General features: G+C 41.0%; 1 protein-coding gene across 1 annotated transcript; it reads left to right on the top strand.

Annotated features, from left to right (window-relative positions):
• Positions 1-831: 831 nt before the first annotated feature.
• On the top strand, positions 832-14,282 carry LOC115147836 (5-hydroxytryptamine receptor 3A-like). Its single transcript, XM_029690112.1, has 9 exons — positions 832-1,079; positions 1,159-1,203; positions 1,287-1,396; positions 9,584-9,753; positions 11,162-11,319; positions 11,431-11,641; positions 11,797-11,970; positions 12,225-12,313; positions 14,061-14,282. The coding sequence occupies exons 1-9, from the start codon at positions 894-896 to the stop codon at positions 14,280-14,282; spliced, it is 1,365 nt and encodes a 454-aa protein (XP_029545972.1). The 5' UTR covers positions 832-893.
• The last annotated feature ends 1,548 nt before the right edge of the window (positions 14,283-15,830 follow it).

Here is a 15,830-nt window from a genome sequence, read left to right as displayed (position 1 = left end):
GTGGTGTGTGTGAGGTCATATTTTCTTTAACATTTCTCATTTTAGTTGCTGCTTAGAGAGACCAGATCTTACTCTGACCCTTTTTAGCGCTCACCCCCTCCTCGGTTTGAGCTCTTATCAGATATCGTTTACTCTGTGTGACTGTCACAAAAATGCAGGTCCTGGGTTTGTGAGAGGGTTGCTTGGGCACATCTACATACTGTATGCTGTACCCAGGGATGTGATAGATGGGAAAAAATTGTTTGAGTGTAGCCTGTACACGTTCTCTGTGACATGCATTTATAAGAGGTGTTATCTGAAACCTAAGGGCCACAACCAATCTGGGCACTCCTGTCAATGGATTTCATGAATTGTGTTTTGTATTAAGCAAAATGTCTTAAAAGTAACTGCAAACTTTGACTGCGTTTTTCGCAAAGACATGGCCGGTAACACTCAGCATGTAATGGAACGTAACTCACTTGATATTTGGAATAGAGAGATCATGTTGGTGTCATTAAAAAGCTGACATTCTCTTTCCAGCACTGTATAAACATGTATTTTGGGGTCAATGTGACTGATTATGATAGAGTAAGTCACATACAGTACCAGTCAAGAGTTGACACACCTAGTCATTCAAGGGTTTTTATTTTGATTATTTTCTACATTGTAGAATAATAGTGAAGACATCAAAACTATGAAATAACACATGGAATCATGTATTAACCAACAAATCTGACAGAGGTGGCTATTAGGAAACGAGTAAAGGAAGTTATTATCATCAATTAATTGTTAGCGTTCAATCAAACCTTGATCATGGACATGTTCTTGGGCGGTTGTACTTATGTTCAATCTTAATACCTGAACATGTAAGTATGTCTCTGCTCCTATAGGTACAGTCTCACCTGAGAGTGTGTATGAAGTGTGTGTCTGTCCCTCTAGGTACGGTGTCACCTGAGAGGGTGTGTAGTTATCAAGATGTTCTGGACCACCTGAACCTGACCAGAGGAAACGATGTGTTCACCTCCACGCGGCCCGTGCTCGACCACACACACCCAACCATGGTGCACCTGGATATCTACCTATACGCTATCCTCGCCGTGGTCAGTGTGTGTGTGTGCGTGTTTAAGAGAGATGGTGGTGTGTGTTATCTGGTGATATTCACATGGTGTGTGTTTCTAGATTGAGAAGTCCCAGACCTTTGTTCCCTTCATCTGGATACAACTGGTGAGTTATTTTTTCCCCACTTATGTTCCACTCGTTTTCCACTGATCCATGCACCTGCTTCTCATGTCCTCTCCTCCCTCCAGACCTGGAATAATGAGCGGATCTGGTGGGATCCTAGTCAGTTCTGTGGAATATCCAGGGTCTCCGTTCCCAAAGAGATGTTGTGGATACCAGATCTCTTAATCTACGAGATGTGAGTAACAAAAGCACTCACGTGCATACTCTCCATTAAAGTGGTCAATACAGTAGGCTATCAACGCATTACCCATTTCAGCTGCAGGCATTTTGCTTCGTTTTTTATTGGGTCATAAAAATTAAATTACACTTTTGCCCCCTTTTTTTCTCTATTACACACCCTCTCACCCATTCCAAACATACAGCTTTAGTCTGAAGTTTACATACACTTAGGTTGGAGTCATAAAAACTTGTTTTTCAACCACCCACAAATTTCTTGTTAACAAACTATAGTTTTGGCAAGTCGGTTAGGACATCTATTTTGTGCATGACAAGTCATTTTTCCAACAATTGTTTACAGACAGATTATTTCACTTATAATTCACTGTATCACCATTCCAGTGGGTCAGAAGTTTACATACACTAAGTTGACTGTGCCTTTAAACAGCTTGGAAAATTCCAGAAAATGTCATCACTTTAGAAGCCTCTGATAGGCTAATTGACATCATTTGAGTCAATTGGAGGTGTACCCCTGGATGTATTTCAAGGCCTACCTTGGAATCATGGGAAAATCAACTGTAACTGCACATGGGGACAAAGACCATACTTTTGGAGAAATGTCCTCTGGTCTGATGAAATAAAAATATGTTTGACCATAATTACTATTGTTATGTTTGGAGGAAAAAGAGGGAGGCTTGCAAGCCGAAGAACACCATCCCAACCGTGAAGCACGGGGGTGGCAGCATCATGTTGTGGGGGTGCTTTGCTGCAGGAGGGACTGGTGCACTTCACAAAATAGATGGCATCATGAGGGAGGAAAATTATGTGGATATATTGAAGCAACATCAAGACATCAGTCAGGAAGTTAATGCTTGGTCACAAATGGATCTTTCAAATGGACAATGACCCCAAGCATACTTCCAAAGTTGTGGCAAAATGGCTTAAGGACAACATAGCCAAGGTTTTGGAGTGGCCATCACAAAGCACTGACCTCAACCCTATAGAACATTTGTGGGCAGAACTGGAAAAGCGAGCAAGGAGGCCTACGAACTTGACTCAGTTACACCAGCTCTGTCAGGAGGAATGGGCCAAAATTCACCCAACTTATTGTGGGAAGCTTGTGGAAGGCTACCTGAAACAAGTTAAACAATTTAAAGGCAATGCTGCCAACTACTAATTGAGTGTATGTAAACTTCTGACCCACTGGGAAGGTGAACAAAGAAAGAAATCACTATCATTCTGACATTTCACATTCTTAAAATAAAAAGTGGTGATCCTAACTGCCCTAAAACAGGACATTTTTACTAGGATTAAATGTCAGGAATTGTGAAAAGCTGAGTTTATATGTATTTGGCTAAGGTGTATGTAATGTTTCGACTTCAACTGTTCCCCTGGCGGCCCCACCCCCCCAAAATAAGTTTTTCATATTCAAAATAAACAACACACACTATATTACAATATGCAAAGTAATTTGCCAATACAACACCATCAAGTAAGCATTTTACATCACATCCAACAGTTGAGAGATTTCTGAGACGGCTACTTTCCATGTTTCCAGAGTGCTAGGAATGGCTTTATTCATACGGGCAGTGCATAACTCCAACATAACTACATCCTGAAAGTATGCTAGTCATTTCCTTATATGAAGTTCATGTTGTGGCAACCAGCGCTGAACAACAAGTTCTTTGGCAGCAGTCAACCCAGCCAAAATCGTCGCTGTTTCCTATACAGCTGCATACCTGTATCATCGTTAAGCAACAATGTAATTGGTTCAAGGGTTAGTTTTATCACTCATGTCAGAGAGAATATACCACACTTTCCTCCAGAACTCATAAACCTCTGGACAATCCCATATCATATGTTTATATGTGCCAAGTGTATTGAGGTTACATAGGTCACAGTACGGGCTTTGAGCCTGTTTTGCATGGAATCTTACAAGTTGTGTCCAGTACGATCTATGACAAGGTTTAAAATGAATTAATTGATGGGTTTTTTTCTTTGAGTAAAATATGTTCTCTGTCAATTTGCTTGTTTAAAACATACTTAACTTTGGGAAAACTGGACGTTTTACCTTAAATTGGGACGCATGTTTTACCTTGCTTCAAAGTAGCCTAGCCAAAATCCTACCAGAAACATTGAGGGAATTATTTAGTAAATACTTTTTGACCTCCTTTGCCATTGAAACAAGCTTTTCTCCCTGTTCTATTGGTTTTAATATCAACTTTCCTTCACTGTCCACAAGCTAAACGCACAATCCTATAATCAACCCATTCTGTTTGTTGCATCTTTAGATTTACCTTCTAACTGAGATTTTCATCTCTGTCACATGAACCGCTCACATCAGGTGCGCTCTTAGAACAGTGTTCTCTCACGATTTGCTTTTTGGCAAATGTTTTAGCCTACATTGGCATCTTTATTACAGTAGTTTGTATGTTCAATAATATAGCCTCTTGGCTGAGATGATAGACTTGCTGCTGTCGCATGTTTCAATTAAGCTCTGTTCCTTGTAGGCCCATGCATGCATAGTATTACGAATTTAACCGATGGTTAATCGGGGTTAGTTAGTCGGCAGCAAAATGTACCAAAACGTTTTTCCTTAAATGCATCTTGATAGGAAAAGTGTTTTTACACAATGTAGAAACCGAACATTCAACAAATTACATTGCAATGACAAGTATTTGTAGAAACTTTTTATAATGAACAAATGTATTTACAGGGTTGCATATTAATTTCTAGGGCACAACATGTGCTTCAGAAGTATCTATAATACTTTGATTTAAAAATATATTTTCGGTGTTCCTAACTTTTTTAACCTGTCTGGGAACCTGGGACGTTTGCGTCCCACCCTAGTCAACAGCCAGTGGAATCGCGTCGCGCGAAACACAAATACCTCATAAATGCTATAACTTCAATTTCTCAAACATATTACTATTTTACACCATTTTATAGATACCTCTCCTGAATCGAACCACGTTGTCCGATTTCAAAAAGGCTTTACAGCAAAAGCAAAACATTAGATTATGGTAGGAGAGTACCCTGCCAAAAATAATCACACTGCCATTTTCAAAGCAACTAGCATGCATCACAAATACCCAAAACACAGCTAAATGCAGCACTAACCTTTGACAATCTTCATCAGATGACACTCCTAGGATATCATGTTACACAATACATGCATTTTGTGTTCGATAAAGTTCACATTTATATATAAAAACAGCATTTTACATCGGCGCGTGACATTCAGAAAATATTTTCCCTCAAATGCTTCCGGTGAACAGCACTACAATTTACAAAATTACTATTCGAAAACATTGTTAATTTAATATTGTCATTCAAAGAATTATAGATTAACATCTTGTGAACGCAATCACATTGCCAGATTTAAAAATAACTTTACTGGGAAATCACACTTTGCAATAATCGAGGTGCTATGCTCAGAAAAATAGGCTAGGCGATACAGGTTAGCGCCATCTTGGAACCATCTAAAATATTCCCTTACCTTTGATTATCTTCATCAGAAGGCACTTCCAGGACTCCCAGGTCCACAACAAATGTAGTTTTGTTCGAAAAAGTTAATAATTTATGTCCCAATAGCTCCTTCTTGTTAGCGCGTTCCGAAGGCTACTCATAATGTACGAGGCACGCGGGACTTGTTGTCACGAATGTGCAAAAAAAAATTATTTACGTTCGTTCAAACATGTCAAACGTTGTATAACAAATCTTTAGGGCCTTTTTCAATCAGAGCTTCAATAATATTCAAGGCGGACGATTGCATTATCTTACTAAACGTTTCGGAACTAAAGGGTACCCACGGGCGCCCGCGTCATAGTAGTAATGGCCCTCCCCCTATGACCAACTTTCCAGGCCTCTCGTTCGGTCAGTTTCTACCGGAGAAGACTCAAACCACTTTGTAAAGACTGTTGACATCTAGTGGAAGCCTTAGGAAGTGCTAAATGAATCCTAACTCACGGTGTGTTTCATAGGCAAAGTGTTGAAGGCGATTCCACAAATCAGATTTCCACTTCCTGCATGGAATCTTCTCAGGTTTTGGCCTGCCATATGAGTTCTGTTATACTCACAGACACCATTCAAACAGTTTTAAAAACTTTTGAGTGTTTTCTATCCAAATCTACTAATTATTTGCATATTCTAGTTACTGGACAGGAGTAGTAACCAGATTAAATCGGGTACGTTTTTTATCCGGCCGTGCAAATACTGCTCCCTAGCCCCAACAGGATATGTTGGGAGCACCAGTGTTGTTAATTTTAAATAAGGGGGAAAAAAACGGAACTGACAACATGGATGGTAAATTACTGAGGGTGGTAGTGGAACACATTGCAACTTTTATTTGCCACATCTTCAATCTAAGCCTAGAAGATTAAGTGTGCCCTCAGGTCTGGATGAATGGCAAAGGCCATTCCGCTACCCAAAAATAGCAAAGCACCCTTTAATGGTTCAAACAGCCTTTGATATCATTGATAACATATTTCTGAAAAAACGTAGGTGTTATGGATTAGCATCCTCTGCCTTATCATGGATGGACAATTACCTATCCAATAAAACACAGAAGGTTCTCTTTAATAGAAGCCTGTCTAATGCAAATTTGGTTGAGTGTGGCGTACCGCAGGGCAGCCGGCTTGGACCATTGTCGTTTTCTGTGTTTACTAATGACCTTCCACTGACCTTGAATAAAGCTTGTGTGTGTCCATGTATGCTGACGACTTAACAGTATAAACTTTGGCTGCAAAAGTAAAATAAAAAACTGACACCCTCAACAGTAACTAGCAATAGGCTGGTACTAAATATATAAAAAAAGAAAAGCATTATTTTTGGGACAAATCACTCACTCAACCCTAAACCTCATTTGGATCTTTGATTTTTTAATTTTATTTCACCTTTATTTTAACAGGAAAGACATATTGAGACCTAGGTCTCTTTTTCAAACATGGCTTTTATAATACAACAAATACACATAATATTACTTAACAAAAATATAAACGTGACATGCAAAGAGGTTATTTATTTCAGATTTTTTGCACAAATTTGTTTACATCCCTCCACTGCCAAGATAATCCATCCACCTGACAGGTGTGGCATATCAAGAACCTGATTAAACAGCATGATCATTACACACATGAACCTTGTGCTGGGGACAATAAAAGGCTACTTTAAAACATGCAGTTCTCTCACACAACACAATACCACAGATGTCTCAAGTTTTGATGGAGCGTGCAAGTGTCATGCTGACTGCAGGAAGGTCCACCAAAGCTGTTGCCAGAGAATTGAATATTTATTTCTACATTAAGCCGCCTCCTGAATTTTGCAGTATGTCCAACCGGCCTCACAACCACAGACCACGTGTAACCACGCCAGCCCAGGACCTCCACATCCGACTTCTTCACCTGCAGGATCGTCTGAGACCAGCCATCCAGACAGCTGATTAAACTGTGGGTTTGCACTACCGAAGAATTTCTGTAGAAACTGTCTCAGGGAAGCTCATCTGTGTGCCCGTCTTCCTCACCAGGGTCTTGACCTGACAGCAGTGGGCAAATGCTCACCTTCGATGGCAACTGGCATGCTGGAGAAGTGTGCTCTTCATGGATGAATCCCACTTTCAACTGTACCGGGCAGATGGCAGACAAAGTGTATCGCGTCATGTGGGCGACCGGTTTGCTGTTGTCAATGTTGTGAACAGAGTGCCCCATGGTGGCAGTGGGGTTATGGTATGGGCAGGTATAAGCTATGGACAATGAACACAATTTAATTTTAATCGATGCCAATTTGAATGCACAGAGATACTGTGACGAGATCCTGAGGCCCATTGTCATTCCTTTCATCCACCGCCAGTCAAAAGTTTGGACACACCTACTCATTTAATTTTTTTTCTTCCTACATGTAGAATAATAGTGAAGACATCAAAACTATGAAATAACACATATGGAAGCATGTAGTAACCAAAAATGTGTTAAATAAAACATATTTTATATTCTTCAAAGTAGCCACCTTTTTCCTTGATGACAGCTTTGCACACTCTTGGCATTCTCTCAGCCAGCTTCACCTGGAATGCTTTTCCAACATATGTTGAGCACTTGTTGGCTGCTTTTCCCTCACTCTGCGGTCCAACTCATCCCAAACCATCTTAATTGGGTTGAGGTTGGGCGATTGTGGAGGCCAGGTCATCTGATGCAGCACTCCATCACTCTCCTTGGTCAAATAGCCCTTACACAACCTGAAGGTGTGTTTTGGGTCATTGTCCTGTTGAAAAACAAATGATAGTCCCACTAAGCGCAAACCAGATGGGATGGTGAATCGTTGCAGAATGCTGTGGTAGCCATGCTCGTTAAGTATGCCTTGAATTCAAAATAAATTCACAGACAGTGTCACCAGCAAAGCACCCCCACACCTCCATCCTTCAAGGTGGGAACCACACATGCGAAGATCATCCATTCACCTACTCTGCTTCTCACAAAGACAAGGCGGTTGGTACCAAAAATCTCAAATTTGGGATTCATCAGACCAAAAAGGACAGATTTCCTAATCATGCTCGTTTTTCTTGGCCCAAGCAAGTCTCTTCTTATTCGAGTCCGTTTAGGAGTGGATTCTTTACAGCAATTCACGCATGAAGGCCTGATTCAGTCTCCTCTGAATAGTTGATGCTGAGATGTGTCTGTTACTTGAACTCTGAAGCATTTATTTGGGCTGCAATCTGAGCTGCAGATAACTCCAATGAACGTATCCTCTGCAGCAGAGGTAACTCTGGGTCTTCCTTTCCTGTGACGTTCCTCATGAGAGCCAGTTTCATCATATCGCTTGATGGTTTTTGCGACTGCACTTGAAGAATCTTTCAATGTTCTTGAAATTTTCCGGATTGACTGACCTTCATGTCTTCAAGTAATGGACTGTCATTTCTTTTTGCTTATTTGAGCTGTTCTTGCCATAATATGGACTTGGTCTTTTACAAAGTAGGGCTATATTCTGTATACCAGCCCTACCTTGTCACAACACAAACTTGTTAAGAACGAAAGAAATTCCTCAAATTCACTTTTAACAAGGCACACCTGTTAATTGAAATGCATTCCAGGTGATGACCTCATGAAGCTGGTTGAGAGAATGCCAAGAGCGTGCAAAGCTGTGATCAAGGCAAAAGGTGGCTACTATGAAAAATCCAAAATCTCAAATATATTTTGATTTGTTTAAAACCTCTTTTGGCGCATGAACCGCTAGCGGGACACCTACGACAACATCCGGTGAAATTGCAGAGCACGAAATTCAAAATACAAAAATAGTAATATTATACATTCATGAAAATACAAGTGTTGTACTTCACTTCTTGTTAATCCAACCGTGTTGTCAGATTTAGAAAATACTTTATGGCGAAAGCACACCATGCGATTATCTGAGGACACCAAAATACTTTTTCAACCAGCACAGGCATCACAAAATCACAAAGTGATTAAATAAATCACTTACCTTTGAAGATCTTCCTCTGTTTGCAATCCCAAGGGTCCCAGCTACACAATGAATGGTCGTTTTGTTCGATAAAGTCCTTTATATCCAAAAAAGTCTGTTTAGTTGGCGCCAATAATCTCAGTAATTCACTCGTTCAACATGCATACAAACTAATCCAAAAAGTTACCAGTATAGTTCGTCCAAACAATGTTTCTATTTAATCCTCAGGTACTCTAATATCTAAGACGGAGAATAATATGTTCAATAGGGAAGATGAAGAGCGCGCACCTCATTCACGCGCCAACAAGGCTACTTTTCTAATTAGAGACACTTTTGTAGTTCTTCCAACTACTTGCTCATGTTTCAAAAAACAAGCCTGAAACCCTTTCTTGGGTTTGACATCTAGTGGAAGCCATAGGAACTGCAATCTGGGTCCTATCTATTTGTATTTTCGTAGGCTAGCACTGAAATGGCCTGTGACCTAAAATAAAAAGTAATTACCGGATGGATTTTCCTCGGGTTTTCGCCTGCCATATCTGTTCATTATTTTAACAGTTTTAGAAACTTCCAAGTGTTGTCTATCCAATGCTACCAAGTATATGCATATCCTAGCTTGGTTACTACATGATTCCATGTGTGTTATGTCTTCACTATTATTCTACAATGTAGAAAATTGTAAAAATAAAGAAAAACGCTTTAATGAGTAGGTGTGTCCAAACTTTTGACTGGTACTGTACGTGTGTGTTTGTTGTCTCAGGACAGAGATGGTTGATGGCCCTCACAGCCCATACCTGTATGTGTCCCATGATGGGATCGTCTTAATAGAGGAAGAAATGAAGGTGATCAGCACCTGTAAGATGGACATCCACAAGTTCCCCTTTGACACACAGAGATGTAACATCACATTCAGCTCCGCCATACACGTCGGTGAGTGTTAGGTTTGAATTTTTTCCTGGTATTTTACAAAATGTTCCATCCTGAGAATAAATCACTTTTCTCCCGGGTAACCAAGTATTTCCCGCCAAAACCGGAAGTGACATTCAAAAGCATTATAAAGCATATAAATAGGCCTGTCTGGATTTGATCAGGCATTCAAGCCTGATGTTACCTGAGCCCTACAATAAATACATTTAATGAGGGGTTGCTCTTCTATCGAACTACCCATGACTTCTATTGGCTGCTGCATTTAACTTTCAGTAAACAAGAGCTTGCGTCCCTCTGAATAGTCTATTGGTATAAGAAATGCTTAAAGAATAAATGTCCAGCAAACTATTGTCTCGCTTTTCCTGCATGGGACTTCAAGAGCTAAGAAGCATTTTTTAAGAAAAGAGGCTAGCGGAGTACAGGTGCGTGCGAATTGCGCAAGAGACAGAGGCTATTTAGTTAGAAGATTATTATACATAACCCATCATTAAGTATCTAAATATAAAGATAATACTGCACTGAATGTATTACCTGAAAGGTAGGCTAGGACATATATATATAAGGCTATACTGTATATCAATCTAGAACAGGATTATCTATTTTGGATGCAATTTGAATGGAGTTGGAGAGAGAGTTTGCTCACATGTGGACTGATTTAAGCAATGATATTCCAGTGACAGCCTGTTTTAAAACTATGCAGCTGCAAATAAAATATATTTGCAATAAAAAAAAATTAAGGTAACCCCCGAAAGCCAGATTGGGATGGGTAAATTATACACACATTCAGTCTTTATATTGCTATAGCAAATGCAGGCCTACTTGTCATAAAGAAAAAAGTTACCATGAGATAATAGGTCTACTTAAAATCAAATCACATTTAATTTGTCACGTGCTGAATACAACAGGTGTAAACCTTACTACGGTGAAATGCTTATTTACAAGCCATTAACCAACAATGCAGTTCAAGAAAGAGTGAAGAAAATATTTACTTCATAAATGTAAGTAAAAAATTCAAAAGTAACAATAACAAGGCTGTATACAGGGGGTGCGGGGGTTGAGGTTAGTCGAGGTAATTTGTACATGTAGGTAGGGGTAAAGTGACTATGCATAGATAATAAACAGCGAGTAGCAGCACTGTAAAAACAAAGGGCGGGGGGGGTATATGAATACATTGTGTACATGCATTGTGAACTGCGCTCCATACTGAGATTGGATGCCTGTCCTCAAGGGAGAAGGGGGGTGTATATCCTAAACAAACTGAGGTTTAGTGCAATTGGCATGCAACTACTGCCTTCATCAAATCATCCTATTATGTATACACACACACACCTGCACAACACACATTTGAGTGGCTCTTCTCTTCCCTTCTTCGTCTATTCCCATCTTCCTCTCACTCCTCTCCTTCCCTCAGTGACAGATATACAGCTCATTCCTTTCTCGAACTCGTCCCGGGTCACCCAGGCTTCTCGTGAAGTCATGCAGACGCAGGGAGAGTGGGAGTTCCTGGACATGACTGTCTCCAGGGGCAAACTAATCTTAGATCGCGAGTGGGACCAGATCTCATACACTGTACGTCACACACACTCCATATATAGCTGGATCTATGACCAGGCCCGACATTACTATGCCACATTTGACATCACTGTCCTATCCTTCGTCCTGGCTCATCTTTTTTCTTAGATCACCATGGCGAGGAGGCCCCTCCTCCACGTCATCAATTTCCTGCTTCCCATCCTGTTCTTCCTGTGTCTGGACCTGGCCTCCTTCCTGATCTCAGACCAGCGGGGGGAGAAACTGGGCTTTAAGGTCACCGTGCTGCTGGCCATCTCTGTTTTGCTGCTCATCCTCAATGACATACTGCCCTCCATGTCAAACAGGACCCCTCTCATAGGTTACACACAGGCACAAACATCTAGTATATAGAGTATGCACACACACACACACACACACACACACACACAGAGTATTGGTGTCCAACGGATGTTACCTCACACAATGTGGCTTGTGTAGTGATCTTCTATTGTCTGTGTGTGTTCTCCCTCACAGCGACCTACTGTACAGTGATCTTTGCTTTCATGTTGCTAAGCCTGTTGGAAACCATCTTAGTGACTCACCTGATGGAGAGAGACTCCGTACACCAAGAGACAGGTATAGACCATGCCCCCGCATATGACTGTGACAACAAACCAGACCACACCCCCTGTCACACCTGTGACCCAGGTACGCCACTGACACAAGTGCCTCACTTTGTACTGTTGTTTGTGTGCAGGGCGGTTTCCTATAGGGGGGGGAAATAGAACAGGTGATGAGTAAAATCATCATGACTGCGTCACCAAATGACACCCTATTCCCCATATATTGCACTACTTTTGACAAAAGCCTAGTAGTGCACCACGAATAGGGTGCCATTTGGGACACAGACAAGACATGATACAGCTGATAATGTCAGTGACAGAGCTGCTGATTGGTTTCAGAGGAGGAGAGGAGGCGTGGTTGCTGTGCCTGTATCTGTGATGTGTCTGGAAGAAAAGCTCCATGTGAACCATTGCCTGTTGCAGAAGAGGTTAGATTGCCTACTTTATTTTGGTTGCTTCTCAAATGGCAGCCTATGTGGTGCATTGCTTTTGACCAGGGCCTATAGGGAAGAGGGTTCCATTTGGGATGCAAACATCTATAGCAACGTTCTTTAATATTGATCCTGGGTATCAACAGGGTGCAAACTCTTTTGCTCTAGCCAAGCACTTACAGATTCCCAACTACACTGAACAAAAATGCAAATGCAATATGCAACAATTTCAAAGATTTTACTGAGTTACAGTTCATATAAAGAAATCAGTCAGTTGAAATAAATTCATTTCACATGACTGGGAATAGACATGCATCTGTTGGTCCCAGATACCTTTAAAAAAAAGTAGGCGTGTGGATCAGAAAACCAGTCAGTATCTGGTGACCACCATTTGCCTCATGCAGTGCGACATCTCCTTCGCATATAGTTGATCAGGCTCTTGATTGTGGAATGTTGTCCCACTCTTCAATAGCTGTGCGAAGTTGCTGGATATTGGCGGAAACTGGAACAAGTTGTCGTACATGTCGATCCAGAGCATCCCAAACATGCTCAATGGGTGACATATGAGTATGCAGGCCATGGAAGAACTGGGACATTTTCAGCTTCCAGGAATTGTGTATAAATAGATCCTTGTGACATGGGCCGTGTATTATCTTGCTGAAACATGAGGTGATGGCGGTCAATGAATGGCATGACTATGGGCCTCAGGATCTCGTCATGGTATCTCTGTGCATTCAAACTGCCATCGATAAAATGCATTTGTGTTCGTTGTCCGTAGCTTATGCCTGCCCATACCATAACCCCACTGGCACCATGGCCCACTCTGTTTACAACGTTGACATCAGCAAACCACTCGCCCACACGACATACACGCTGCTATCTGCCCGGTACAGTTGAAACCGTGATTAATCTGTGAAGAGCACACTTCATCGTGCCAGTGGCCATTGAAGGTGAGCATGTGCCCACTGATGTCAGTTACGATGCTGAACTGCAATCAGGTCAAGAACCTGGTGAGGACGACGAGCTTCCCTGAGACGGTTTCTGACAGTTTGTGCATAAATTCTTCGGTTGTGCAAACCCACAGTTTCATCAGCTGTCCTGGTGGCTGGTCTCAGACAATCCTGCAGGTGAAGAAGTCAGATGTGGAGGTCCTGGGCTCGTGTGGTTGCATGTGATCTGCGGTTGTGAGGCCGGTTGGACGTACTGACAAGTTCTCTAAAATGCTGTTGGAGGCGGCTTATGGTAGAGAAAGTAACATTAAATTCTCTGGCAACAGGTCTAGTAGACATTCCTGCAGTCAGCATGCCAATTGCACGTTCACATCAAAACTTTAGACATCTGTGGCATTGTGTTGTGTGACAAAATTGCATATTTTAGAGTGGCCTTTTATTGTCCCCAGCACAAGGTGCAGTGGTATAATAATCATGTTGTTTAATCAGCTTCTTGATATGCCACACCTGTCAGGTGGATGGATTATCTTGGCAGAAGAGAAATGTTCACTAACAGGGATGTAAATTAATTTGTGCACAACATTTTAGAGAAATACAATCTTTGTGCATAATGGAACATTTCTGGGATCTTTTATATCAGATTATGAAACATGAAGCCAACACTTTACATGTTGCGTTTATATTTTTGTTCAGTAGACTTCGGCAAAAAAATTATTTACACGTGTAGAGTTCCTTTTTCTCTCATGTTAATGATCTCACAGTACTAATAATAATCTCATGTTGATAATCTCCAGGTCATCTGTAGCGAGCAAGGAGAGTCTCGCCTGCTGCTGTTGATTCTGTGGGACCTACGGGCGGTTGAGCGGACATTAGCGCTGTTCGCCAGTGGCAGGAGGGAGGGGAAACCTGGCTATTGGACCAGAGTGGCACAGCGCCTCAACGCCGCCTTCTTCACCATCTACCTCATCTCTGTCATGCTCTTCATAAGCCTTATGTGTAAGGAGTGGTTAAATTAGACCTAGAATTAAATTACAATTGCATATCCAAATCTAGACATCAGAGCATGTTTACGTCCCATATTCTCTGTTCTATTTCATTACGTGCAGTGCCAGTGTCGATGGGTGTTTGAAAGACGTGCATTTTTTTAGCTCATGTGCATAAAATATACATTTATTAATATTTATCATATTCAAACACTATGGAGTTATGTATGTTATCCAGCTGTGTGCGTTTCATTTCATGTCATGTTAATGAAACTAAATAATTTTATTGTAGACTACGCTTTACACCAAATAAAAGAACTGAAAGACCTTCCAGTGTGTGTGTGTGCAGTGAGATAGATGGAGAAAGGGAGAGTCTTCCCAGTTGCTTCTCCTAGCTGTAGGTGGCAATATGCTCTGAAATGTCGCATCATTGTTCCAACACCACCTAGACAGCTCGAGTTCAATAACATGGATTTTCTTTGTAACCACTGCAGCCTCACAACTGCCACACAAATTAGAGATTTGTCAGTGATTTAATTGAATTGTAGGACTATTTTGCCAACTCTTTAAAGTAGAGAATATTGTAGTATTTATTTGTAGGAAAAGAACTGTTGGAGACGCCTGCGATTTCTCAGTGAAACAGGTGGGTAGTTTGACGCCCATGGAAGCATTACTTTGATTAACCTGTATCAACTGTAATACATTAGAAGAAAAGTGTAACTTTTTAGCCCGGTTAGTTATAGCTACATAGTTGTCACAATCATTGACAGTAATAGAATAACACCCTGACTACACTGGCCACGTTGCATTTGTCAAAGAGCGTCTGTGTTGCCAAATGCTAATAAATAACTTATATTTGAGATGCATGATAGGCTGCAAGTCCCACCTCTCCCATCTCCTTATTGGTTTTCACAAAGATACTAACCCATGGGGTGGCTTGAAAGACAAACGAGGAGGCTGATTAGACAGTCAGTGGACAGGCTGAGTTACGGTGGAAGCAGATGTGGATCTTGAGTCTAATGGCGGTGGAAGCAGTATCGATGAAGTTGTTGTAGGAGCCATTTTGGCCTGTTTATGAGTTGCGTATATGTGACCCGATTCAGGAAACTAGGCGTATGTCGCAAGTCACGACTTCACAGAAGAGCTGTTTGAATTATCAAAATGCGCTTTTTGGCAGAAATGCCTTCTCGAACATGTGAACTTTCACGTGCCATAATATCAAATTTGTATGCCATCTGTAAATAAGAATAAAATTGTTAAATTATGAGCCTAGTTGGTTTACCCACAGAAAAAGTGAGCAACATTCTTGCTAGCCTGAGATAATGAGTGTGATGGACATGCTGAGAGATGAGTTTGGATTGGTCTACCATAACGACACATTTACCATACACGTGTTTGCATTAATTAAATACAGCTAAATCAGAAGTCACTATGTGCTGACTTTTGTTCTATTACCAGAAACAAACTGTCGCAACATTAACATAACTAACATTACATCATGCGTTGGGATTCATTGTTTAGCTATCTAGATACATTTCTTATCAAAAGACTCATCTTAGTGTGCCAGAGCGCAGAAAAACG

The sequence above is a fragment of the Salmo trutta genome, chromosome 14 (assembly GCF_901001165.1).
Source record: "Salmo trutta chromosome 14, fSalTru1.1, whole genome shotgun sequence".
Lineage (NCBI taxonomy): Eukaryota > Metazoa > Chordata > Actinopteri > Salmoniformes > Salmonidae > Salmo > Salmo trutta.
Note: the sequence above shows the minus strand (reverse complement) of the source record. Positions and strands in the feature narration are given on the sequence as shown.

What these genes read in the sequence shown, in the direction of transcription:
- LOC115147836 (XM_029690112.1), top strand. Translation starts at nt 894, where the DNA reads ATGAAGTGTGTGTCTGTCCCTCTAGGTACGGTGTCACCTGAGAGGGTG. An exon ending in CCTTCATCTGGATACAACTG is followed by an intron (nt 1,204 to 1,286) that starts GTGAGTTATTTT and finishes TCCTCCCTCCAG; the next exon opens with ACCTGGAATAATGAGCGGAT. An exon ending in CATTGCCTGTTGCAGAAGAG is followed by an intron (nt 12,314 to 14,060) that starts GTTAGATTGCCT and finishes GATAATCTCCAG; the next exon opens with GTCATCTGTAGCGAGCAAGG.